We start from the raw sequence: 27,133 nt of genomic DNA on the forward strand, positions 1-27,133 counted from the left end.
TTGTCAAATATGCTCTATGTGAAACATACAGCGCAGATGAAATTTCTTTCCTCTCAACCACAGTGTAAACACAGGAGAGGGAGGAGTCAATATCTATGTTAGTAAAATATGTTATTGTTAATGATTAGTTGGCTAAAATGTTTAATAAAAATCAATCGGACCTTTTTTAATTAGTCCTTTTATTTACAGTAAATAAATGAACACATTTAAGATGTAAGAGACAATGTCTAGCACTTTGTTGTAAAAGTGTTGTGTAAATAAAGTTGAGTTGAGTTTTGGATTGTCATTTTGGATATTTCCCACGACATCAATATGTGCTAAACGTTTAAATGACACCATCTGTGTATTTCTGTTCTAACAACCAACAGAAACACCAGTTATGATGTAATCATTTCAATAAGTTATTATTTCGGTTGACGTTGTCATTAATAGATAAACGTTTTCTCCCTGCCTTTCCATCTCGTATTTGCGCATGCGCAGTTCGACTCCATTCTCCACTGTGGAAGCTCGCGTTTCCCTCCCGTCGACATCCCCGAGAAGGAAAAAAATAAATCAAATAAAGATCAAATCAATGGGTGACCCGGCGTGACGGGGAAAACCTCAGCCGCCGGCTCCATCCCGTTCCCGGTTCCCTTCGTGTCCCAAACGGTTTGTTTTTTGGACTCTTCGTCGTCCCGCGAGCTGCAATGGTGAGTTCGCGTCTTGTGAAAAGTTTGGGGGAGCACTTGGTTGGTTTTCGGGCACCCTGGCCAGGCTGCCACGAGCTTCTCTTTCTCCTTTTTTCTTGTGTTGCCACGAGGATGCTAACTTTAGCCTCTCCCAGCTAACTCACGTCGTTTGGAACCGTTCACCAAGGAACAATACAGAACGTTGTCGTGATGCAAAGGTGCGGATCAAGGAGAAAGTGGGGCACAGGGGCACCCATGTGGTTTTTGGGGGCCCCCCAACTCCTTTGGGATTAAGACAGCGCTCGAAAATGCAAGAGACTAGTGCAAATGATTACTTTTAGTGCGATGGCTAATTAATAAAATAAAATTGAGAATTACTGACAATATGATTCCCAAATTTCGAATCCAAATATTGTCATTTGGATCATTGTTTCGTCGTCGGGGGTCAGTGAATATCCCCCCACCCCCAAAAAAAAAATTTTTTAAAAAAGATCCTATGACATTTATTGAAATAGGAATATTGTACTCAAATGTGGGCCTCAAGTGTTGCAATGGTCACTCTTAATAATGCTTCCATTGTGAAACATTTTCGGGCAAGTGTTGTGAGGAAACTAAATAGTTGCACGGTTCTCGTTAGCATTTGAAATTCAGCAAATGTTAATGTTAAGTTAACATCAGATGGCCATACAATCGTTGTTAGGGCACATTGGTTAATAATTTATAAAAATTACCAGCATTAACATCCATTTGTGGAAAAGATGTTGACCATAGTTGCCTCGTCTGTGTCTTGAACTAATTGTCTTTTGTCAGCACAGTCCCAAGTTTCCCCCAGTTGAACTTGCAAAGTGTCTACGGGGCTTGACGGCAGATCACACGATGCTCTTTGATGCATTGTGCTTGGACTCATCTTCTCTGCACGTATCGCTTTTCCTCTTACCCCCAGGGGGTGACGCCAGGGGCGGGGGGTTGGGCTGTAATGACAGAAACCGGCAGCTCAAACTGCAATTAATCAATCGTGATGCTAAAGGTCCCCCGCACAGTGCCCGTAACAGCACTGCAAAAAAAAGGAAACTATTCAGCCCTAATCAATCTTGATTGGAGGTTTGTTCATCTCACTGTGCCAGTGATAATCACAAGGCAGAATATTTCAGGGCTCTGCCACTAGAGGGCAGAAGACACATAAGGCTAATCACCTCTGGTGGCGTTTTTTTGTTTTGCGCTCTATCATCACATTTTCTTTGGAATGTTAACTAACGTGTGTTGGCTTTATTAAAGTAGCTATCGTATCTGGAGGGCATTATAGTTGGAATCTTGATGCCACATTTCAGGAGTATGCAAGAGGTTGGAATCTGTGTCGCAGCGTTGTGGAATGTTTGGCAGAATCAGTTTGATTTGATTCATTTCAACAGGGCATCTCTGGTGAAATCGTTCCCTCTCCTGGTTCCTCTTCTGAGACATACGCCAGCTCAGGAACATTTTGCAAAAGAGGATGTTTCTGTCAGTCAGTCAAGAACGGAACACTTGCTTTTTTTCCCATTTGTTGTTGTTGTTTTTATCAAATAATTGCAAATTTGTTGCACGTGTATGGTCTGCTGTGATTCTCTCATCCCCAGTATCCAACACATTGATACCAAGAGCGGAAAGAACACAGTTGGCCGCATTTTCCGCCTCTTGTGTGGGGTCCAACACATTTCAAATGTGATGGGAAGTGTTGCAAATTGGCGTGTGAGTGTGTAGGGCACCTTGGCTGCTGCTGCTGTTGCTGCAACTGCTGCAAGAGTCTTGGCCCGGAAGGAAGGGAGGAAGGAAGGAACAGGTGTGGCTGCTTTCGATTTGCCTTTCGAAATTGTACTGTTGAGCTCATCGTTTTTGGAAGAGAATGTTCCCATGTCGTCTTTGGTGGAACAGCTACCGGTGTTTGTGTTCCTGAACATCTGCAGATGAAACGGGACATTGTCGGGATGATGGACAGATCCCAGCTAGTCGGCTTGAAGCCGACTTATTTGCCCAGCTGTGAGCGGTGTTTGCCTCCTGCATGACACGCGTTAAGCGCTAATGAATGCACTGATTAGAGCGTCGTACGGAGTTAGGCTTACGTGATGTCATCTGTTTGCGCTCGTCTCGTTTCGCTTGCGTGGCGTCTGAATGTTAAATTCAGGGAGGTCAGTGGGTCTCCTCAGAGGGCCTTCATCCATCCGTGCATTTTCTGAAACGCTTATCCTCAACTGTGGTACCTACATACATGTATACTATATATCAACTTGCCTTGCACGCATACATAAGTGGGTACTCGAGACAGAAAAAGAATGCCTCGAGCATTTTTGAGGAACTGAGGTGACTGATGTCCTGGAGGACTCGTTTCAGCCCTAAAAGTAACAATATTCTCTGGCATCTATTCTTGATCCTCTGTAAGGAATGAGTAGCATTAGTGCAGGTGGCCACGGCACACACACACCAGAAGGAGTAGCACAGCATCCGCTGAATTGGAGCAAAAATTGTGAGAGTTGTTTTTGCCGTGTTTGTATAAATGACACTGTCAGAGGGTTACAAGTTTGAGAGCCGCTGGTTGAATTGTGTTTGGAGAGTCTTGTTAAAAGGTCTGCGGTGTCTGTTTGTGTGTGTGCGTGCGTGCGTGTGTGTGTGTGTGTGTGTGTGTGGGAGGCAATAGGTTGCCAGGAGGCTGCGCTCGCAGCGATTGGATGGCGGCGGAGGAGCTGATGAGTAAGCCACTCGTCCGGGTCCGCCCCCACATCCTTTTTTTTTTTTTTAATGCAGCCGCACATGCTCTTCACACCGCTGCGCCGAAAACACAACAAAAGTCTACCGCCCGCTTCTAGGACGCGTCCATTGACGGGATGCGCGACCGCCTCCTCTCGCCTGCCTGCAATCATCAGCCGCGCACTGATTGACTCGCACGGATAGCAGCGATGCCAGCCAGAATGTACCACTGAGACAGCCACCGCCTGCCCTGGATAGCTATTCGCCCGTTTTTTTAAATTTTTTTTTTAGGTGTACCATTTTTCTCGGATGCTGGACTCAGCAGCGGAGCATTAGGTATGACACTGATACTTGACAATGTACACATGCGTCAATGTGACTGAAAACCTTCCTTACTACTATAACTTATTGATGGTGTCATGCAGGTGTGTAGGCAAGCTTTTGTGCTTAAGGGCCACGTTTGATTTTTAAAAACCTACAGATGGTCCGCATCATTTGTAAAAAAAAAAAAAATAGGTCAGATGTCTTGACGAGTTGTTTCTTGAAATAATCCCGTGAAAGCAATTTATTCATTTCCATCGCTAATGTTGAACGGTTGCGGTGGGAATGCCGAGAGGCTTTCAGCGTGAATTTGGCTGCCAATGGAACTGCTTCCCATGAGTTTATTGATCATGTGTCAAGGCAGCAAGATCGATTGAGAAGTGTTTCTCAGGCAATCTGCTCACGTTCGGCCAAATGCCTCCGACGTCATTGGACAGAGCTTCACGCTGCAGACGGACAACGACCCAAAAGCACTTTGCAAAGAGTTTTTGAAAGGAAAGAAGTGGAATGTTATGCAATGGCCAAGTCAATCACCTGACCCCAATCCCAACGAGCATGCATTTCGCTTGATGACAAAACTGACAGTAAAATGCCCTGACAGGACTGAACCGGGAGCTGAATCTGGCACATCACCAGGGATCAACGTCTGGGGTCCATTCTGGGGGTGTTGAGGGCCCAAAAACCGAGTCTCTGTCCCAATACTTACGGACTTGACTGTACAAGTGGCCTGTGATTGACTGGTGACCAGTCCAGGGTGTAACTAGCCTTGCACCCACTTTCACTTTCTAGATTCCATTCGATCTTGGACTCCAGGCCAACTCGCTCAAGTTGCAATTCAGTGCAGGACCGCCGAAGACGATCGACCAGATTAATAAAAACTCGCCGACCACACGTTAAAGTGGTTGCACGCAGAATGCTGCGGTTGGTCGAGGTTGGGGGAAAAAAAAAATCGTGGAATGACGGCAGCTTGGGAAAAGAGTCTTCAACTGAAATATTTTTCTAAGTCGATCTGCTCAGGCTTTTTTTAGTAGCCTGTCATTGGGCTGTCAGGAAAGCAGGCGGAAGCGCTACCGCAGGATTTCGGTCATATTCTTAGCACGGGCATACTTTTTTTTTTTCTCCTTCTGCCGAGCAAGCGGTTGTGACATGGCGACCGTGCAAAACAACGGTTGGACTGGCAAAAGTTGGGAACAATGTGTCGCCGGGTCCTCTGCGCTACAGAGGAAGCACTGAGTTCATTTCCTTGCCGCATCAATAGTGCAGCGCAGGAAAGCGCAATGTCCTGCGCAATCCTACGCTTTGACTCAGCGCTGACACGTGTGCGCAACCTCAAAGAGGATGTTGCATAGCCAATGAGACCGAGCGCTTCCTGTTCGAGGTGCGCCAACGCTTCCTTGTGTCAAATTTGCTTTGTGGCTTTGTAAAAATCGGCTTGGACCGAGACTGAAAAAAGGATTCGAAAATCAGGAGCAAGTAAGTGTGTGTCTTACGAGGGGACTGAATTGTTTCTTCCTGTTGAACTGTCGACCACGATTGCATTTTGAAGCCAACACAATCACGGGCCACCAGATTGGCGAGCAGTATTGTCATCCAACATTGTTGGTGCGGGAAGTCGTGTGGAAAGCTCTCCCGAGTGTCCGTCGAAGCGGAGCATCTGCGAAGGAGCGGAGCGCATCGCATCCTTCCTTGGGCCACCAACAGATGCATCCTGCAGCTGCAGGCTCCTTCCTGCCTCGCATCGCTTTTGTCCCAAAGACGATGGCACGCAGAGGTCGGGACGCCGGCGGAATTTCAATGGGCTGGGGCGCTGAACGGGCCCACGCTGGCAGGAGGTTCCGGTTGCCATGGTTTTCTTACACCAGTCGCGGAGAGTTCACATTCAAAAGGGACACTAGCGGATCAGAGTGGGTGACCAGAGAAAATGAATTCAGACATTTGTTTCCGAATAAATGATCCGTGTTGGAAAGCATCGGAACCGTGAGCTCACTAGATATGGCTACACCGCAAAAATTCCTTTTCCTTTTTTTTTTTTTTTTTTGCCTTCCTACTGCCAGAGGAAATCCGAATTGTTATTGGTCCCGTGAGGCCCGGGTTGACTCGCGGTGACCAACTGCCCCTCTGATAAGTTGACTCGATCGGCTCTTCAGGAGGATGTTTATGACTCAGGGCTATTTTCTGCCCAGGCCTCCGCCCTGCGACTGAGCTCGCTAATTCGGGCTATGGCACGCTGGAATCGCTGTGGTCAAGTCCGCGCGTTTGTGCATGCGCACTTCCAACTAAGTTGCGCGTCCATTGTGCGATTTTTAGGAATTGCCCACGACTGAACCGCTGCGCCGTGAACGTGCTGCCGCCACGAGTTCTCACGAGTGGCCGATTGTCTGCAACTATTTTTCCGGAATCAGTTTTCATCATTGATGCAACGAAAGGCATTGTCCAGATCTGTTCCACAGTGTGACGGTTTCCTCTTGAAAGGCCAAAATGCTGACGTTCTTCTGAGATCTCTTTCTGCTTCTGCTGGTTGGATCGATTGTGTTGACCAGATGGCCACCAGATGTACCTCTGTACCATGCTTTTTTTTTTTTGCGCCCGCCCCCAAGTAGGATGACTTCTGAAAGCTCTGTGCCAAGGGGAGGTCTTCCCCCGTCTCTCCCCCCCGCGCACCGACGCTGGCGGGGGAAGAGGAAGGTTTCTGTTGGGACGGAATGCCAAGTTCTCACACTCCTTTTTGGACCATGGCAGACAACAAGCAGCGCCGAAAAGCCTCTGGAAGTGCAAGTCTCTCGTCAACCCACTCGTAAGATGCCTCTTTGCACTGAGGGGTTTTTTTTTTTTTTTTTTGCGGTAGGCTGATGTTAAATCCGAGGGTCGGAGATGCTTTTGGTATGTGGTGAGGGAAAGGGAATACTTGACTTCCTTTTATGGAACGACAACTTGTAGATGGCGGTGTAGGACTCTTAATATTTTCTTCAAGATGGGACAATTTTATTTTTTTTTGGTTAGGACCACACCTAAAGTACTCGTGGTTTCTTGTAGACTTGGAGGTGGTCCAGTCGGGACCGGCCCATTCAAGACACAACAAAAAGGAGAGCGGCGGTCACTCGAGTTCGCGTCCAGTCTGGAGACGAGAGGATGAACTTGTGTCATCCTCCACAGAAAGAATAGAAATTCATATTCGCAAATGACCAAAAATGGCCTCCCTGTGTCATCCTCGTGTCCTGGTCTTGTCGCCTTCACGTCGTGCTTTGTCTCAGTGACACCGATATTTGTCTTGCGTCAAAAGTCGTGCTACCTTTTTGTAATTTCCCTCGCTGTGTGTCCCGCAGCTGCGGGTGGAGCATGGGTACGACTGCCAGCGCAGCGCCGCTGCCGCCGCCTCCGCTTGAAGGTGACCGAGGTGTCCACGACAACGGGATGGCCGACAGCAGGCCGTCGCTCAGCATGAGCCCGTTTCACACAGTCAACGTCCACAACAACAAGGCCAAGTCCATTATCACCAACAAGGTCGCACCTGTGGTCATCACGTAAGTCCCTCCCCAAATACGCGTTGTGTGGATTGGGTGCCGATCCCCTTTGATCACTGCCGAGGTGTGACTCCCTCTCTTGGTGGTGGAGAGACCCCCCCACTCCTTGTGGAGGTGTGAAACCCCCCGCAACATAAACTAGGGCTGCAGCAATTTCATATTTTTAAAATCGAGGATTCGACTGATTATTCCATCGACAATCAAGTACTTTGTTTGTCAGCTTGGAGTTGTCGTCCTCAGCTTCTTCTGTAGTATGTGTACATGGTTTTTAAAAGGCGCGGCCTGGTCTGGTGAGTGACATAGGTGTCAGCGAATGAGTATGTAACCGTTTCCTCCTGGTTGCCCGCCGCCGCGTTTGCGCAAACTCATTTCAGTACGCTCTGGCTCGCGCGACTGCCGTAATGTCACTCCGTGTGGAAAAGTGAGCACCGCAAAGCTCCGAGGCCGAGATTTCGCTTTGACTTTTATTTTTTTCCCCCTACTCAAATTGTTCAAGTTATTCCATTTAATGGTTGCAGCCCTTGTAGTAATCCCTGCTCTTGGTGACGCAGCCCCCCTCTTGGCCTCCAGCCTCAGTGTTTGCCCCTGTTATCATCTCATTTGTCAGCGTAGGCTTTGTAAACACCGGCTGATAATTGAATTGACTCCTCTCACCATGCTGCCGCTATGTGTGTCTTTGTTTTTTGCATGTTTTCATGTTTGTGTGCATGTGCGCGGGCGCGCACTCGCAGGTACAATTGCAAGCAGGAGTTTCAGATTCACGATGACATCCGCAAGAGCAACTACAAAGTTGGACGGATATCAGACGCCATGCCCGAGCATTACCTGGTGCAGGTGCAGTATGCTGGCTCACACACACACACGCAAAGGGCAACGTGGCGCAGGTACATTGTCATGCAGCGTTTTAAGAGGCGGTGAGCCGTCTCTGGTGTCAGGAAGCCTGTGGCTCTTTTATCAGGGCTTTGATCGGCCACCTCACTCGCTTAGCAGCCTTGAGCCTCGGCTGCCAAGGATAAGTCAGTTCACGTCACACGTGAGCTTCACAACATCCAGGCGACTTTGCTGTATTCTAAAATGAAATTGACACCTCTGTGATTAAAAAAAAACTATTCAAAAAATTTGAATCTTTATGGTGCCATGGTGTGCACTTTGGCTGCATTCAATTGAACGTCCAGCGTGCAAGCAGTGACATGAATTAGCTTTTTTTTTTTTTTTTTTTTGCGCAAGTTCATGCGAAACAAACCTCAAAATGAAGCAAAAGCTGCCAATTAGCCCAGCCTGTAATTACTTCAGCATCGGTGCCAATGTTAATGATGATGATGATGATGGTGGTGATGGTACTTTTGAACTGGAGGACCTCTGTGATGTTCTCTTAAATCACTGACAACGTATTCCCTTGCCAATAAACAAGACACGCCACCCACAGCTTTTGAATGAGCGACGGTCTGTACAAGTGTCCACTAGATGGCAGCAGTTACCACGCAACCGTGTTTGCTAACCACACACCATCCATTCATTATCGGAACCGCTTATTTTCTCACGAGGGGTCGCGGGCATGCTGGAGCCTATCCCAGCAGTCTTTGGGGAGTCGGCGGACCAAACTCAAATGTCAGAAAAGGTATATACGCATTTGGAAATAAATTAAGAGACAAGAGAAGAAACAGTTGACCTTTTTATGGTATTTTGGACCATTTGTCACTCCGCCCATCCATCTTCTTCAGTTGAAAATAATTCACACTCAAATGGACAGTTTCGGTGAGTGGCCAGACATGTAATTGTTCTGCGCTTTCCTTCTAGGGCGAGTACTTCATGGTGCAGGACGTGTACAGCAAAGCGGACGTCCTCAGCACGACCGGCTCCTTCGGGGCACCCAATTTCCGTCAGGTGAAGGGATCGTACCCACTGTATGGGATGGGTCAGCCCAGCCCTAGCGGCTTTAAACGCGTCCTGCAGAGGCTCCAAGCGCAAGGACACGAGGTCACCTGCCACCGTCGGCGTTTTCAGAGGATTAGCTCGCACTCCTCAGGTGCTGGCTTTCAAAATATACTCATCTGATGTCTCTGGTTGGGTTTTTTTTTTTCTTGCCAGGAGGTTGTTTTTGTCTGCGTGCGAGAGGAGCCGGTGGTCTTCCTGCACAAGGGTGACGACTTTGTCTCGTACACCCCCAGGAGGAAGGAGAACCTCCACGAGAACCTCCACGGCCTGGAAAAGGGGCAGCCGGTGGAAGCGCTGGAGCTTACTGTCAGGAAGGAGGTGACTTTGACTTCAAACTGGGGCGGGGCCACTTTATATAGAATGGTGCAGACATACCTCTGGGCAGTTTTTTCGTATAGTGGTCGAGTGTTTGTTTTTTTTTTTTTTTTTTTGCTGTTTTTGTTGACTCTTAGCTCCATGACTTTGCCAAGCTGAACGAAAACACCTACTACGTGTACAACGACATTGAGTACCTGAAAGACGAGCCTCAGAAGGTGGTCATCACGTGCGAGGAGGACATCCACGTGACCGAGGAGGTTTACAAGCGGCCCGTGTTCACCATGCCGGCGTACAGGTGCTCTCCGCTCTTCTCCTTTTGGCCGTGGCTCGGAAATTGCCGACCGCGTTTGTTGTGTTCTTCGTTCCAGGTATTATAGATTGCCGCTGCCTGTCGAGGGAGCGCCTTCAGAAGACGACTTTGATGCTTTTGTCAACATACTCAGGGTGAGTCCACCTATCCTTGATTAGCGGGGTTTCTGTACAGTCGGGTTCATAAATATTGGGAAACGGAGACAGGCTCAATATGAAAGCCACATATACAAACTTCTTCATGTCTTTGCCTTGACTGCACAGTGATCGGGACCAAGACGGGCCGCAAATTTGACAAGTACTTGTACTTGCTGCACTCCCATGGTTGACTTAATTTCTCCCCTCACAGGAGAGTCCCGGCTTGTCCCTGCGACACGAGGCAACGCCGAAGCTTCCCGCGGTGCTCTTCAGCTGCCAGGTGGGCGTCGGCCGCACCAACCTGGCCATGATCCTGGGCGCCCTGGCCATCAACCGCGTTTGGGGCAACTCTCGCCCACTGGCTCCGTAAGGCCTTCTTTTCATCATCCGGTCACTGGATACCCATCAGAGTTTACTTTTTTTTTTTTTTAATGGGGTTTTAAAGTGCTTATTTTTGCATTATTGTACTTCTGTGTTTACAATTTTTAAATCACGCTGAATGGGTCAAAGTGTAAATTCATGTTTTTTTCATAAGCTCTGTGTCGTGGCTTCTCACCTATTGTGGCCGTGCCGAAAAAGTATCCCCCACAATAAATGTAAAAACCCAGCACACTTGAGCACACTTCATGAATATTTCAGGGTTGAGGAACCGGCAGAGGCGCGTGCGGAGCCCAGACCCGTTTTCCGCATCATCCAGTCTCTGATCGTCAAGCTGCCAAATGGACAGCAAGTATTGGAGGAGGTGAGTTTCCCTCACCGGATTCATTGTGGGAGAGTACAGCGGCGCACCTGTGACGCTGTTTGTTTGTCGTCAGGTGGACCAGGCCATCGCGCTGTGTTCGGAAATGCACAACATCAAAGAGGCAATCTACGAGAACAAAAGTAAATTGGAAGGCATCGGAGATGATTATCAGATTCAGGTTGGTGTTTTCTGAACAAGCTAATGCTCTATTTTTTTCCCTCCTTTTGCTTAATACATCCTGCCTTTTCCATGAAAAGTTACACAAATGTTATTTCCGAGTTATGGATGAATATAAACATCCCCGACAGTTAGTGACTTAATAAGCGCATGGAGGCCTGACCTGACGAATCTCCTTCTTGTGTTGCCCATTAGGGAAGCAGCACCAAAGAGTACTTCCTCAACAGAACCCGGCAGAGCTTGGAGCGCTACTTCTACCTGATTGTGTTTAACGCGTACCTCCACGAGCAGGTGGGTGTCGGGAGTTAGCCGAACGCTATCGGCCAGCAGCTAAATTCCTGGCACGCCTTTGCAGTATCCCCTCGCCTTCGTGTGCAACTTCAGCCAGTGGATGTGCCGCCATACTTGGCTCTATCGCTTGCTGGCACGTATGGACCTTTCCGAGTTGTCGGCGTCGGCTGAGCTGGTCACCAGAGGAGCCCGTGTTCTGGTGAGCAGCCGTTACCTCCGCCAGGGAGCTGTGGCTTCAAATTGTTTATTGCCACTTCCACTTATAGTCTGGTAGCTCATTGCTAACAGATAATGGGAAACACCATAGACAGGCTATTGCAATTGTAGCATCCGTATGGCATTAGTTAGAAACCTTTAAACTGTTAGATTTGTAAAACAACAGCAGCAACATATTGCAGACAGACGTTTCAAATGTTGTCCAGGTGGCTGGCGAGTATTTAGCGCCCGACGTCCTGAGCACGGCCAAGGAGATGAAGGCGCTCAACTTCAGACGCGTACCCAAGATGCCCATCTACGGAATGTCGCAGCCCACGTCCGAGGTGTCGCGCCACCCATGCCCGGAGTGTTTCATTGTCGCTTGTTGATTGTTCTCTTTTTATTTTCCTGTTGCTTCCCTGTTCAAAAATATGTTCTTTGTGCCCGCGCGTGTAGGCGGCCGGAGCCGTGCTGGCCCACCTGACGGACGAGAAGCGCAAGCACAGCCGCATTCTGTGGGTCAACCTGCAGGAAGAGCTTGTTTTAGAAGCCAACGGGCAGATCTTCACACCCAGGGAGCCGTCGCGCTTGGATCAGCACATTGCCATCCCAACGTCAGACCCGCTCATCATTGAGGTTGAGAGGAAACTTTTTTTTTTTGTGAGGGGTGGTCAAATCTGAGCCGTTTTGACTGCAAATATAAACTATATAACATACCCCTCCCACCTGCTTTAAGCACATTCAAACTTAGTGAAATATTTTTTTATAAATCACTTTTATCATATTTTAACACAAATGTGGAAGCATAATGTACAGTGTAGAAAATGTTAGGGGGAAAAAAATAATACTTCGGGATATGACGACTCACTTGCACTTGGACTTTGTTTTGATTTAAGAAGCTGGAGACGTCCCTCAAAGAGGAGATTCTGCGTGCCCAGAAGTGGCTGGAGGTGACTCTTGAGCAGGAGAAGCAGATGAAGATGTTCAAGAGCGTTCTGACGGCGCAGGAGATCTTGGCGCAGCACAAGAAGGCCACGCCGGCCCTTGCCTATAAGCGCATCCCTTTGCCCGACTGCGCCGCCCCCTGGGAGGAGGTAACCGCCAACCAGTCACCACGCAGATTTTATTCACCAAAAATGTTACTCAACGCACGGACTGGTTAATTCCCCGCTAATCTGAGCTCAGAGCCATCTCCACGCTCTCATTTCCAGAACTTGTGTCACTCACCGTTAATGAATGGATCAAATGGATGGACTGTCTTGCCTCATATTTGTTGTCGTTTTCTGCGCGGGCAGGATTTTGATACGCTGCTGGACGCCATGAAGGGCTCGCTGGCCGAGGACTCGCGCTCGGCCTTCGTCTTCAACTGCTCCAACGGCAAAGGCAGGACCACCACAGCCATGGTGCTCTCCGTGCTCACTTTGTGGCACTTCAATGTACGGTGCGCCGCTGTCGCGTTTCCGCATGGCACGGCTATGAAAGTGGACCAAAGTAGGAGTTGTTTATCCCCCGCAGGGCTTTCCGGAGTTTCCCGAGGACGAGATCGTCAGCGTCCCTGATGCCAAGTACACCAAAGGGGAGTTTCAGGTAACATTTTCTTGTACACACTTTTTTTTTGCTCATAATAAATGACTGGACTTTTTAGATTCAGATTTTATGGGGTTGCCATGTAAACCTTGTATGCCTTCAGTCAAACCATTTGCGAAGGGAGGTATAAAGAATAATCAAGTGCTCCTTGAGCATATGTTACAAAACATGTGATCTAATCCAAATCTCAAAAATCTAGTACGCTGGCATGTGGGAAAGGAGCACCATTGCACACTCACACGAGGAAAAATTTCTTTTGGTGTGTCTATCTTCAATTTGGACCCATTTACGGCTTTGTGTGGAACGCATCGTCTGCCATAAATCCCGGGGCTTCTTCCAACTCTTATTAGATTTCAAAAATGCAATGAATAGGGCCGGAGCTCCTCAGGAGAATAGCAACATCTGAGAGAGTAATTGATACCCCCCCACAAAATACAGTAAGTCTATATTTAGCTACCACAAGATGGCGCCAAAGTATGACGAATACACAAAGCGGCCTGTTAATATGCCGCCTTGTGTCGAATCGCCAAATTCTGGTTTAACAGGTTTTCCTTTTCTTTTCAGGTGGTGATGCAGCTGGTGCGCCTGCTCCCCGACGGCCACCGCATTAAGCGCGAGGTGGACATGGCCCTGGACTCGGTCTCCGAAACCATGACGCCCATGCACTACCACCTGAGGGAGATCATCATCTGTACCTACAGACAGGTCAACCTCTTTCTCAGATCTGGGGGGTGGGGGGGGGGGAGTCCTCTCACTACTGCAGTGTACACTTCAAAAGGACCCTGAAATGATGGTCATAAACATCCGTCACAAGGTACAAAATGAACCCGTACATATTTATCAAAAATTGTAGCGCACTGAGTGATTGCACTCACCGCCAGTGTCCCATAGAGGGGGAAAGGCAGCCTCCTTTTCCCACCTCAGCTGGTGTCCAGCGCACATGAACGAGAGGAATGCAGGCACGAGCGGCCGAGCGTGGAAAAATTGATTATGATGTAACTTAATGGAAGCTGGTTGGATGAGAAGGGGCCAAGAGAAGCAGTGAAGGAAATGAAATGTTCCTTAATATCCGTCGCAGGCTTTCAGATAGCTCATCTATCAATTTCCAGTCTTGCGAGATGGAAAGTCCTCGCTGGATGCAGAAAGTTGGCGGGAAAAGAGGGAAGTCTTTCCGAACATTATGTACAATATGTTAAGATGTGTTGTTTTGATTGGTTTTGTCTGTGTAAACTAACAAAGCCGAAGGAGAACAAAAGTAGCTTGTGAAAGAAAAAGGCTCGGCTTTATGCCTTTTTGAACAAACGCTGCAATCATTGCACCTCTGCACTCCGTCAGCTGGAGCCGGAGGCACCCGGGCCCACTCGGCGGGCCTATCAATGGGACTTATTGTCTTCCGCCTACAGTCGGGGTCCGGGTCTGTCTCTCGGTGACGCCGTGTAAAAAAGCCAACGCGAAGAACAACCGCTTGCAATTTTTCGATTTTATCGGGAAGCCAGATTAGGGTGTGCCAACTCTGTCCAGATGTTGAAGCGGGTATGTCCCTTAAAAAGTTCATGGAATAATTTAAGTGAACTATTTTCCACACTTTAGATTGGCCAGTCATTTGTAAAAACCACAGACAGACTTATGCGGGCACTGATCAATAGATTGGAGAAAAACATGTAATTGACCAAATATGGATATCGGAGATTTCCGCCCGATGGTAATGACATTTATTGGGTTTTAAATAATATTAAAAAAAAAAAACATGTGACTATCTTAATAGATGGAATATGGTCTATATTGAAAATATACAGGATATCTGCCCCATTTTTCAAGGGTGCGTATGGGGGCGAGGTGGTGCACTAACCCCGCGGGGATGCTGAAAGAGTTGGCAAGGGTGTGCGTTTGGGAATGACTACATTTGAATGGCGCCTTTTGGGTTTGGTTGCATTTAGCGCCGCGAGAGTGTTTAGCTTGGAGTTTGTAACTGACACAAATGAGCTACCGGAGTTAAAATCCAACTTGAGATGAGGCTTGACTTATCCGGAGGCCACGTGTTGGCACTGCCGCCATTGCAGCAATCCCCCCCACCCCCAGCCCCCGCCCCTTTTCCTTTTCCTCTTTGCTTGAAAGCAGCAGTCCAGGTGCTAAACAGTGCCAGATGTTGCTGCAAGAGGGGAAAATTTCACCACCACTCCGTCCCTCTTATAGCGGAACACCTCCTCCCCCGTACTGCCTTAAAGAACCCCCTCCTCCACTTTACCAGTGGTTGGAAAATGTGTCTTCCATCGAGAAAAATGTATGTTCACTCAGAGACCCGGAGGATCCAGCAGCTCCCAGAGGGGCCCCACTAAATGAAGGGGGAAGGGGGGGAGGGAGGCTATGAATCCCCTTGCGGCCAACCAGGCGTGACCCCCACATGGCGCATACGTCTACCAACACTTGGGCCAAAAGAACAGGCGGGCAAACTCACCTCCTCCGGGGAAATGTGCTGGCTGATGCCTGCCTTGCACATTGGGCTCCCTGCGCTTGCGTTGACAGGCGCCCCATCCGTTTGACGCCCGGTCTGGCGTTTCTTGGCATGATTAGCACCGGATGATAATGAACATCGCCGTTGAACTGAAGGCTTCCTTTGAATTCGGCCTGCCTCGGTGACAACGTCTCTGTGTGTGTTCCATCATGTGAGTGCGTTCAATTAAAACATTTCAAAGGAATCGACAAAGCGAAACGTTCCCCACGCAGGCAATTATCTTCCGACACAAAAACTGCTAATTCGACATATTTCGTAAAAACCTTGCTGCATTGTGCTCTAGTTAAAGTGGCCATTCCAACTCCACTTAGCATTGTGACAGATTGACGTTTTTGGGGAAATCTTGTCACGTTGCTCCATGGAGCCAAATGAATTGATTCTAGACAATTGGGTGACACTGACTTGCCAAACTCATTTTGCCTCTGGAATGGCTTTTGGGCGTCGAAGTTTGGCGGAGTCATCGTAAAACAAAACAAAAAGAAAACACATGGTTTGTACTCTTTGTTTTTCACAAAGCCCGTCGGTCACACTGCCTTATAATCAAGCAGCAACTCAGGAGGACCTTGTTTATCAGTTCTGTAGCCAATCAATAGAACATTATGGAAAATTGCACATTTTCCCCTCACATCGCAGCTCGACAGAGGACTGAGTGCTGCCTGATGCCTTTCCCCCTCTCGTTCGCTCGTGAAAGGCACAAATTAAGAATGAATGAGGGCAAATCACAGTGTGTTGAAAAAGACGGGCCCTTGCAGTTTGGACAGGGGGAATGGAAAAATATTCGGGGAAAGGGGAGAAGGCCTTGCGAGCAGGTTCTCCGAGGGGAAGCCGGGAGACGTCTTTGGGAAAGATGGAGGATACAACGAGAGCCAAAAGCTTCGGAGGAACATTACGCATTCCTATGATCCACTTTTTGTTCATGTTGGCTGTACAGTGTTAACATTGTATTTTTTTTCTCCCTTCTTCTTGCTTCGAATACATTTACATTTCTTTGAATTCCTCCTCAAGGCTTCCTCCTCAAATGTTTTTGCTGGTTCTCTCTGTTGTTGAGTTGCAAGCCGCAGCTGTTGACAGGTTCGTAAAACACGTCGGCCGTAATTGGTGGTTGCCTGATCCTTAAGCGACTGTGATGTCATTTTCAGGTGACAGAAAGTGACAAAATGCCCCCCCGAGGAGGACAAAAAATGGTGGATTTTGCTGCTCAACTCATTTTCCTCAAACGCAATATTCATCGGAATGTCGTGTTTAGACTCATGGAGGCGCACATAACGTATTCTTCTCAAGACTTCTCCTTTTAAGTACAGCAACTAAATATTTGCACTTGGTTGCTTGAGTTTCCAGCACCGGTCGCAGATGCAGCCGGCTCTGATTTTTCAGATGCTACTGGTGATGTAGCCGTATTTGCGTGTGCATTTTTACGAGAATGTTTGGCAGCACGTGCGGGGGGTAAATAATCATCTCACGGGACTTTGGCGAGTCAGTTGAAGGGGGCAAGCTTGGGCGGGAGGGGGGTGTCAAACAGCTGTCATCAGTCAGCTGCTGTTCCCGGAGCGTATTTATTTTCGGGGAGTTTCTACATCCACGAATGAAGTGATGCGCTTAAGCTGCAGTGAGTGTTTGCCGTGTTGACAGCATGACGTGACGCTTCAGGGCACCGTGGCCTTTGTTCGCGTGACGGATTGCTGCGCAAATACATGTGAGATTAAAAAGTAAAGGACCTTGTTAGTTTGAAATCGAGGATTCATTCATAGGATGCATAGTATAATGCCAGAATGGAGCAAGACGAATCAATTCATCTCACTTAAATGATAAATGGCGATGGTGCAGACCTTTTGACACACCAACTGCCGGCTGTTAATTGAGAGCGTTTTCTCCGATGGCAAGATGAGTTAACAAAGCCCTTCAGTGTCATCGGTGATTGAGAACGCAGGGTAAATTGCTTCTATTATCATTTATAGCCTTCGTCTCTACCGCCGTAGTTTAAAATACATGTGACGTGTCCGTGAAAAAGATGTTACAGTGGCGCCTTTGTAAACCAAACTGTGTGAAAACCAAAGCAATAATTCCCATAGGAAATAATCTAAATCAATTAAACCGTTCCAGACACCCCAAAAAAATTAACCAACGAAATATGTTTCATGGGTAATAATTCTAGTTTAGGGGTTAGGCCTCTGCTCTAATTTTTTGTTGCCGTCCGGATACTGAATGCATCTACATCTATCGTTGGCGTGTCGGGAGCAGCCGTTCGCACGAGGTCGTCAGTAGCGGCAAATCAATTCCACTTTCCCCATTTTGGAAAATACCATTGAATAAATACACACAATTTCAAGTTTTCTTCTCTTTGCTTCACTTTGCACGCGTCTCAAAACGAGCGTGTTGGAAATCACGCCACTCACCGCCCGTTCCTGTAGTCATTGGCTGATGTGCTGATTGTATTTGAACTATAGTCCAGGAACCAATCAAAGAAATGGCTCAGCAGAGCAAACATGCCTCACAAGTGTAACGCTCCAAAGCCGTTGATTGCAGTCGCTTTGCCCCCCGTTTCCTGTTGCGCTTTTAGAGTTGTTTGGCTTAAATGTTGCATCGTTAATAACTGCAAATTCACAATCTGCCTCCTGATGGAATGGACGCTAAATGTGCCTTTCAAAGCACATCATTGTTATGCTCTCTGAGCGGCATGTGCAGTGAAAAGCGAAAACCAGAACTAATTGATGCCATCCTGTGGCGTCTTAGGATGCTACAAGCTCGAGATTATCAGACACCGTGTGCAGTCGTGGAAAAAGGTGAAAAAGTGTTCCGCTTGCCAATGGAGCTCATCTAAGATTCAACGCTTGAGCTCCTACTTCTTCTTTCCGAGTCTTGGTCCCCCCTGGACTAACAATGAAGGATAGGATAGAATTTTCCTGCGGCCACAAATGTCGCTTCCAAAATGAGTCTCGGGCTACTTGCAGTGACAAAGATAAAGTTCAGTCAGTGAAGTGAAGAAATGTAGTAATGAAGGAAAATATCTTCAAGGTTGTTGGTCGATGGGGCTTTTACTTTTTCTGCCTTCAGGCCACTGAAAGCACTTAAGCTCGCGCTCTCGTTCACCAACCGGCGATGCGGCGTCAGGCGCAAGTATCGTAGCCATGACCTTTGGGTTTGTCTTTGATTATGTTAGTGCTTGTATGCTTTGGAACAGTTCATTGCAGCGCTATATTTTTTTTCGGGGGCGAGGAGCTCATCTCAATAGACCGATTCCACTGCGTAATAATGCAGAATTTTTATCTCCAGCCTGCAGCTGTGAGACACAGACTCGCTGTGGGAGTGGAATGCTGATGGCGCCGTGCCTTAATGCCAACCAAGAATGGCAATGCAGCAGTCAGAACCATTTGAAGGTGCCCGGGAAATACGCAATTACGCTTCACCCGGCGAGCCGCTTTCAGTCAGTGACGGGTTTCGATGCTTCAGGAATTCATTTTATTTGACGGCGTGTCAATCAGGTCGGTATTTTCAGCACGAGCCGTCGAAATTTGAGTGAAACCGGAGACAACTATAGTTACTCTCGTTGAGTCGGCGATGAATGCGGCCAGATATTTCAAGCTCGGCTAACGAGCCCCGTCTCCCTCTCCGGCTCTAGCAGGCTTGTTCTCTGGAGACCCTTTTGCACTTTGGTCCAGAGATGGAAATGACACACAACTCGTCTGCATTCCCCCCCCTAACCCCCCCTCGTGCTTGTGCGCTGGCCAGGCCGTTTAAACGTTCAAGGTATGTCTGATATGCATTCTCCCAGAGGTCGTGACGCATGAGACTCGAAAGAGTCTTAACCGCAAGAGTACAGAGTTGCATTAATTTGCTGCCGCTTATGCAGGACGCGGTTTTCCAGCGAGCCCTGCTTCGAGAAATCCACTCTGACTTCGGGGGATTTCATGGTGACAATGTGGCTGAGCAACTGGAAAAAGACAGATGGGTGGAAGCTGTAGAAGCGTTTAACACGGAGGCGTCTCCTCCTCTTCGTTCCCGACTCAGCTGCTCACTCCTCGAGTCTGAGGCCAGACGGTATTTGTTTGATTGCACGCGCGTGTATGCTGTCAGAAACGGCCGCGTGAAGTTTGCTTGGTAGATTCTACAGTGGGACCGAGGTGGAGTACTTATTTATGAATTTATTTATTTTCCGAGGCTTGCATCTGGGTTTTGGTTCGTCCCCCCTGCGAGGGGCCCCGCTGTACTGGAAAGCGCGAGAGCGTACGTACGTGCTCTCAACATTCCCATGCAAGCCAGCAAGTGAGGGGCCATCTAGGAATTGCACTTTGGCTCCACTTGTGAGCCCACCTGAAATATCAGCACGTATGCTTGACATTTGCCGCTCTATGCATTGAGTCACGCACAGGGCGGCGCATGTGTAGGTCGCCTGTGCGCTCCAGACAGGTCGGGCTTTGGTTTGGTTTAGGATTTGAGTGGGAGGCGCCCTACACGAGGTGATGAATGACCGCTTGTGCTAACCTGGAAGGGCCAATATGGATCTATCTGTTTATCCCCCGGCAATCCTGTCGGCGGCTAATTGGCACCAGATGTCAGTCAGATAGACCTCCGGTGACCTTTTCACCACGCGGCACGCACTTCTGGTTGGCAGAGCGACTGAGTGAACCTGGAGAGTGGCTTGAAAGATGATTTGAGCTTTGTTATGGCCTATTTGGCTCTTTTAGAGGCAGCGATACTAGCGGGAGACCTGACCCGGGGGGCAGGGATGCACTTTTGTAGCATTTTACGTGCATAAACATCACCATCGTAGCTCGCGTTTTAAAATGCTACTCCTGGCGCTCCAGATTCCCTTTCTTGGACAATGCCATCGGTGCGCAGCAGATCAAACAAATACAAAAAAAGAAGAAATACAGCTTTTGGGAACGTATCGTCATCGTAAAATGAAGTTTGACGTGACAGACTTGGAAGAGAAACAAACACTATTGCACTTTTTGTTCCAGTGTGTTAAAATGACAGAGAAAGCAAGGAAATGCAGATTTGAAAGGAGCATTGCTAGAGGCGATATTGCATGACTCCTTCTTGTGACTGGCTCCAAGATTGTTCAGAAGCTCCAAAATGGCATTGCTGAATAGCATACATTTTTTTGTTTCTGGCACTTGGAAATGGTGACATGAGGGGAAAAAGATCCCTTTCTCCCCACCCTCTCCCGTTTTGCGCGTGCCTCCAAGTCATATTTATGTATGTATGCAGCGGTGGAGACTACGTCCCAGACAGTTGTAAATAATGGAGGTCATGTTAAGCAGTTGGGATAAATATTGTAGATTGTCGTTGGTATTTTTCACACAGTGAGTGCTTCTTTGGGGTCCAGGGCACACGTGGTAATTGGGTTCTCACAACCAAGGGCTTGTATCGCTTGAGAATGTCTGACAATAGACAGCACATCCTCTTTTATTGTCCGAATGTTGTTTCTCCCCCTGCGAATCATTTGGGCTTCAATAACGGCTGTCTGGGAATGGACAGGAACCCCCCCCGCTGACCCCTACCCACCCCGGTTGCGCCATTCCGCTCTGGAATGATCGTGTTGTGGTGCGCTGCGCACATTTTCAAAAGAACCCTCGTACTCATTGGTGGGAAGTATGAGAACCAAGTTTGCGGCCGTGATGAGAAGTGCTTGAGGCTGCGAGCTCAATCAGAAAAATGTCATTTAAAAAAAAATAAATACAAATCTCCACTCCACCTTCAATTGAAGTGCAACCTAATTACCTTTGCCTTTGTGAAAAGTCCAATTTTTTCCAACTGGCTTACACGGGAGACCTTGAAACTTTCAGTCTCATCATTGATCAAAAGAAGTCTGTTTTGCAAGGAAATGTGCTTTATGTTTGCAAAAACACTTTGTGTTCAATTAGCTCTGCTTTGTCCTCTTAATGGCTTTCGTTCTGCCCTGAATCACGATGATCTTTTTTTTTTTTTTTTTTTTTTTTTAATTAGTGTTCTGAAATGACAAGCCAGAGGTAAAACGGCAATTCTATTATAACCCAAAAACTATTGCTTGGTTTTAATCCCCGTTCCTGTCACCTTCATACACTTTGGCTTTTTGTGACGTTATTCAATCACGCAGGTCTCGGCTTGAATAAACTTGTCAAGAGTCCAAACCACTCGGGAGTGTTTGTTAAGAAGGCTTCGAACTCCCCCTTTTTTTTTTGTGCCATTTTCTTTCCAGATCAAGAGCGGCAAGTCGGAGAAGGAGCGCCATCAACTCCTGCTGAGGAGCCTGCAGTATCTGGAGCGCTACATTTATCTCATCCTCTTCAACGCGTACCTGCACCTGGAGAAGAAGGACTCCTGGCAGCGCTCCTTTGCCCTCTGGATGGAGCAGGTAACTTCCGCACTCAAGTTTCTCACGCACACCTGACAAAATAAGGATGCACTCAAAATGTTCCACGGGCGGCGTTGCACTTTGACTAACCTGAATTTGTACGCAATTCACTCCGTCGGTCGTCATTAATTACGGATATTGACAAAACAAGATTTGTATGAAACACACTTGATGCACCGCAAAAGCGGCCCAACAAAGGCCACAAGGTCTTGGTTGTAATTCCGTCAAAAGCGCTCACGGTTTCTATCCCAACGAGAAGAGAAGGGCCAAAAGAAAAGAATGTTTGCAATTCGCCGAATGAAAATCCCTGCCGTCATTTTTGTCCTTATTGGGGCGGAATAAAAGCGGGGCGGAATTCCAAAATGGACAGGAACAATCGCTGAGAAAACAGCTGTCAGGGAAATATGCTCGGTCAACGGAGGCATATCCTTCCTGTTATGAATACCAAATATGTGCTCTGCGTCTCTAAAGTGTGCCCGCTCACGCTGGGAACCCGCACGGAATAAATACATACCGAACGCACCCCGCTGTCGCCGCGGCGCTCAAAGATTTCACGTGACAAAGGAAAGGATGGCTGGCAAGTGTTTCTTTGCCAAGCAGAGCATCATTTGTGTCACTGCAGGGGGTTCGGCTTGAAAATCAAATGTCTTTATTTCGCACCGATCAACCGTCGGCACCTCATTGAAATGGGGAAAAAGGCCTCACGTGTCTGATGATATCGCGAGCAAACGTGTCTAGCGATGATGTAAAGTAAGTTGCCGCCACGGACCACAAAAACCCCCCCAAAACAAAACAACAACAAAAAATGGATGTCAATCTAGATTTTAGACACCCCCTAGATCAGACCTGAATCAAAAACGTGTCATCCTGAGCCAAAGAGCCAGCAGGAGCCAGACTTCAGCAAGATGCGATTGTCTTCAACTTGACTTGAGTTGCCCGATTCCCTCAAAAACGCCTTCGTCCCGCTTTGAGCTGTCATGAGCGTGGCCAGCGGGTTGAGTGGCCCACTTGCTGCTGAGCCTGGCGCCTTCCCAACCAATCACAGCCAAATGGCCTCTGGGCGAGATCGTTAGCCTGTCACCAGTGACCGTGGCCGGATCATTCATGACAAGCCCCAAGTGTCAGAGGCGGCGACGGGGGGTCCTCGCCACCACGCACACACACACACACACTAAGCCGCTGTTACGCAAGCCTCCGTGTTTGATGGGCACTGTCCGTTACACAGCGTGTGCTGGCCCTGTGTGTGTGGGTGTGCGCGCGCTCTAATTTAATAGCCGCCCTGAAGGCAGGAGCTCATTGTTCACGGTCACACGTGGTGCCGGCTGATATGAAGTCTCCGATTTCCAAAGCCCCACGCATTAACGTGGGCAAAATGAAAAATAAATAGGTTGTATTCTGTGGCCACAATTCACAGTACTGTATCTCACAAGAGTGAACACACCCTCTCACATTTTCGTTGATGTTTTATCTTTTGCTGGGACAACACTGAAGAAATGACACTTGGACAGATTGAATAACAGTGTAAATGTTGTGCGCCATTTTATTTTTTGCGTTTATAGCATTTCAGAATTCACATTTTTGCAGATTTCTTTGAAGTTGTCCTCACCATTAAGATGGGTGTACCCCAAGGCTCCTCCCCAGGGCCTCTAATTTCCTCTATTGTTTGACCTCCAAGCATCCACACAAACTTTACAAAAGTTACCCTCCAATATTTTGGCGGGGCTGCGGGTGTCATGTGCAGTTTTTATTTTGTATTCTTTTCTTTTGTATGTTTTAACTTTGAGTGTGGCCCCCAGTGCTGTGCAAGCATGTTTTAAAAGCTTCCTCCTCTTCTGCCCTTGTTGCTTTTTCATGGCAAGTGGATCCTGTCCTTCTGTAGCAAATTTCGCTCCTAAGCCCTCTATCTCCTTGCTGAACCAAATCAATAATTTGTGTCTATTTGGCTACTGCGGCGGCTTGCATCAGCTGATCTGTTTGCCGCGGTTTATACAGCTGTGTCGCGGAGTCCATGAGTCAGGTTAAGTGCTGCGCTTTAATGGCAGCGATCCAGACATTCAGCTGCGAGTCTCATCCGCTGGCTGACTTAATAGCTTCAGTGTGCTGACTCATTTGTTCCCCGCAAAGGGAAAAAAAAAATGACCCTGAATGGAACATTATTGCATTGTCAAAGGGATTTGCAGTGCAGTGAAAACCTTGTTTATGGCGGGGGAGGAGAGTGAATGGGGGGGATGCGGTCCGAGCCCACACGCAGTTGGTGAAAATCTGCGCTGTAAAGAGCGCATGTAATATACAAGGCATTTAAAGTTAATTTGGAATACATTCTTCATTCCTTACAATCTCAAAGTGCTACAAGCATCCAGACTGTGGAGCATGGAAAAGGCACGTACACTTTTTCCCCAAGTATTGCTCAGCGCCTGCACTTTTTTCTTTCTTTTTTTTTTTTTTTTTTTTTAACACCAATTTTCTTGTAAAATTGACTTAATTCCTGTCAACTTCCGACTTAACTCGCCAGGTGGCCTGCAGGGCGGGAGTGTACGAGATCCTCAATCAGCTGAGCTTCTACGAGTTCAAGAGCCCGAGGGACGACGCCCCGCTGGGTCGGCTGCGCTGGCGCTGGCTGCAGCAGAACCGTCTTCCGGAGCTTCCTTTCCGAGGGCATTTCCTCTGAGGGGAAAGCACGCCGGCATGCTTTTCTCCTTTCAGAAAACAATAAAGAATAAGACACACAGAAGTTAACAATGAGCACGTGGCTTTAAGGGCGTCCCGGAGAAAAGGTGCTTGAGTCATTGCAACTCGGACTGGCGTCGACTCGAGTCATTGTTTTGATGCCTTTTGACTTGACAAAAATTGCAAAGCTCGAAACTCAACCTGCAAGTCGAAGACTTGCGACTGTTATCCATTTTTACATATGTTGGGTTTACAGTTGACGTCAACTAATATGCATCTGTGATTTGGTCGTCGCACTCAACAAACAAGCTCAGAAAAACTTGACCTTAACATTGCGACACACATCAAAGACAATTTCCGATTGTCCGATAACATAATTCATCTGTCCGGGGTCTGTTAATACTGTACCAGCCATTTTCAGACACTTTTTTTTTTTTTTTTTACCTTAAGTCTTGGGAAAAAAACATTTATTTTATATAAATGAGTACCTGGGATTGAATGTGTGAAGTTTGGAAAGACGGATGAATACGTCTTTGGGAGAGAATGAGTTTAAGTGTACATTTGTCCTGATAATCGGGTTCATCTTGTTTCTTTTAAAATGACTTTTTTTCCGTAAAGACTTCATTCTTGTAAAATGACAGAGGTATTTCCTGAGAATTGTGTTTACGTTTAAAGATCAGAAGTTGAGTTCACGGTTGTAAAACTCAGACTTTTTTCTGGTCCTATAATGAGTTGTTGTTCTTATGAAAATTTCCGATTCCTTCCGAGTCCGACTTCTTTTCTGAATCCTCCTCCGTAGCCACTGGTTTTACAAAGGGCTAACAAAAACCAAATCTAAACCGGTAGCTAAAAGTTAGCGACTAACATTGCCTTCTTTTTTTTTTTTTTTTTTTAGGCGCTCAAATAAAGCGTTCAGAATCAGGTCGTCTGCTTTTTATTTCCTTTCGTCATCAGCAGTAAAGCAGGGCCAAGAATTTCCCAAATCTGGATTCTAAGCTGCAGTTTGACTTTTCTACTTTTTTTTTTTACTGTCCTTTTTTTTTTTTCACTAGGAATTTCTGCAACCTGGATGCTGGAGTTCTTGTTTTCTCACTTGGAAGTTTTCCATTGTGTGCTCGAGCCAAGTAATGATCCCTCTTTTCTGCTTCCGAGGTCCCCTCCCCCCCGACCCCCGCACTCCCTTCTCACTTATCTCCTCATCATCTGGTGCTGTAAATGCACCGCCGCTGCCGCCGAGGAGGCCACTGGCATATCCAGCCGGCCTCTTGTCTTGTCTGGCGTCTGCGCCGTGAGGGGAGAGGAGAGGCCGAACAGATGATGCATTGTGGCTCGGGCCTGACATGCTTGCATCTTCCGTTGGCGGTAATGGGGAGCTTAGCTGGATCAAACGGGCTAATCTCACTCGCTGGGCTTTTCCTGCAGACGGCTCTTGGGTTGAAAGTGTCCTCTTTCTAAGTCTGATATCGCAGATCGCTTCCCGTCTTTTCTTATCTTTGGGAGCTCGGAAGTTGTCGCCGTTATTGCAGCCTCTCCGCGAACGGAAAATGCAGCCTAATTCTCTCAGGAACTCGTCGTAGGTGATGAGCAACAAAATTCCCGTTTTGTTTGTCCCAAGGACGCGCTCCTAATATTCCAAGTTTATTCTTGTAAAGTGGCCTGATTTTCCCCAATATTCCGCTTTGATTCGGTTCATTTTGGCATACCCGTCCAACACAAATGGCGTCCTCGATGCCTGGCACGCTCGAGTATCCCTTTGAAAGCCGGTCGGCTCAGTTGATGAGGCCCCGTCACTTGAAAGCACGGCCTATTCCGGCCTGCCGACTTCTTCACTCTGAGTCGAGATAAGCTTGAGGACGTGAGGGTAGGGGGTAGGAGCGACTCTCGGATGCTACGGAGGGCCCCTTCCTTCTCTTTGAAACCGTCATTGCGATCCTCTTTAGCATGAAACCCTAACCGGAGGTTGTGAAGGATCCCGAGATTACGGCGGACAAAGGGCGCCATTGAGAGTCGAGCAGCGGCCGGAGGATGTTGCGAAAAAAAGAAAAAGATAGGGCACGACGGACAGGGAGGCGATAGGCGATCTGGCGTAAATGCCTCTGCGACGCACCTCATTTTGTTTCATCAGATGATCATAATCTGAAAGTTGAGATGCTCAAATTCAGTTAATACACACCTCGCCGCACAAGTTAATGAAAAACCCTTTGTTGGCGCCGACTCGATCGAGAGATGCCGTAATGTATCTGTTGAGATGTTGCCCTAGCCTACACATGCCAACAATCTGCCATATTGCTCTGTTCTTTTCTTCCCCAAATCATCATTTAAGCCTGGCCAAAATTTGCCAAATGGTTTTCAGGTTGTTTTTATCTCCAGGTGGGAAAACAATAACATGTGCTATACGTGACAACAATCTCCCCTATTTGCATAGCCTTTTTTGTTTCTTTACAAAGCCAAACGTCAGCATTAATTTTGCCAAAACTTCCTTCAAGTCTGAAAGGGAAAAGATTCTGTTTCGAATGAACTATATCAAAGCTCAGAGACATTGTAGCGTCATCAATTTCTGCCAACTTTTGTCCGTGTCCTCTACCTGCCAACAATCTACTGTATTGCTATGGCCAAAGACTGCCAAGTCTTTATACCTACAGGGAGGGCGGCATGTCGGTCAAGGTGGCCAAACAACACAATGTACTGGCAATGTCCTAC

At 47.6% G+C, this 27,133-nt stretch overlaps 1 protein-coding gene and 1 long non-coding RNA gene across 6 annotated transcripts; one reads left to right on the forward strand and one right to left on the reverse strand.

Moving 5' to 3' along the window:
• The first annotated feature begins 453 nt into the window (after positions 1-453).
• Positions 454-24,539, forward strand: pald1a (phosphatase domain containing paladin 1a). 5 transcript variants are annotated; one of them, XM_019874543.1, is made up of 20 exons: positions 454-689; positions 7,031-7,228; positions 7,960-8,062; positions 9,026-9,205; positions 9,317-9,481; positions 9,616-9,776; positions 9,850-9,925; positions 10,140-10,294; positions 10,568-10,670; positions 10,744-10,848; positions 11,043-11,138; positions 11,203-11,337; positions 11,561-11,677; positions 11,790-11,969; positions 12,230-12,427; positions 12,629-12,769; positions 12,849-12,920; positions 13,485-13,625; positions 21,611-21,766; positions 24,279-24,539. In XM_019874543.1, the coding sequence occupies exons 2-20, from the start codon at positions 7,044-7,046 to the stop codon at positions 24,432-24,434; spliced, it is 2,625 nt and encodes an 874-aa protein (XP_019730102.1). In that variant the 5' UTR covers positions 454-689; positions 7,031-7,043; the 3' UTR covers positions 24,435-24,539. The 5 variants fall into 5 exon arrangements, with proteins under 5 accessions (XP_019730102.1, XP_019730101.1, XP_019730103.1 ...); XM_019874542.1 differs by lacking the exon at positions 454-689 and adding an exon at positions 3,416-3,722; XM_019874544.1 differs by lacking the exon at positions 454-689 and adding an exon at positions 4,695-5,180.
• On the reverse strand, positions 20,842-21,311 carry LOC109518633 (uncharacterized). The gene is made up of 2 exons (XR_002168791.1): positions 21,188-21,311; positions 20,842-21,145 (listed from the first exon to the last, which is right to left on the reverse strand). It is a non-coding gene; the product is annotated as an uncharacterized LOC109518633 (long non-coding RNA).
• Positions 24,540-27,133: the final 2,594 nt, after the last annotated feature.

This window comes from Hippocampus comes, unplaced genomic scaffold (assembly GCF_001891065.2).
Source record: "Hippocampus comes isolate QL1 unplaced genomic scaffold, H_comes_QL1_v1.1 scaffold279, whole genome shotgun sequence".
Classification (NCBI taxonomy): domain Eukaryota; kingdom Metazoa; phylum Chordata; class Actinopteri; order Syngnathiformes; family Syngnathidae; genus Hippocampus; species Hippocampus comes.

Excerpts from the sequence above, each read along its gene's own strand:
- pald1a (XM_019874541.1), top strand. The coding sequence starts at position 6,410 with ATGCCAAGTTCTCACACTCCTTTTTGGACCATGGCAGACAACAAGCAG. Across the intron at positions 6,502-7,030 it reads AGTCTCTCGTCAACCCACTC|CTGCGGGTGGAGCATGGGTA; the intron begins GTAAGATGCCTC and ends TGTGTCCCGCAG. Across the intron at positions 10,295-10,567 it reads AACTCTCGCCCACTGGCTCC|GGTTGAGGAACCGGCAGAGG; the intron begins GTAAGGCCTTCT and ends TGAATATTTCAG.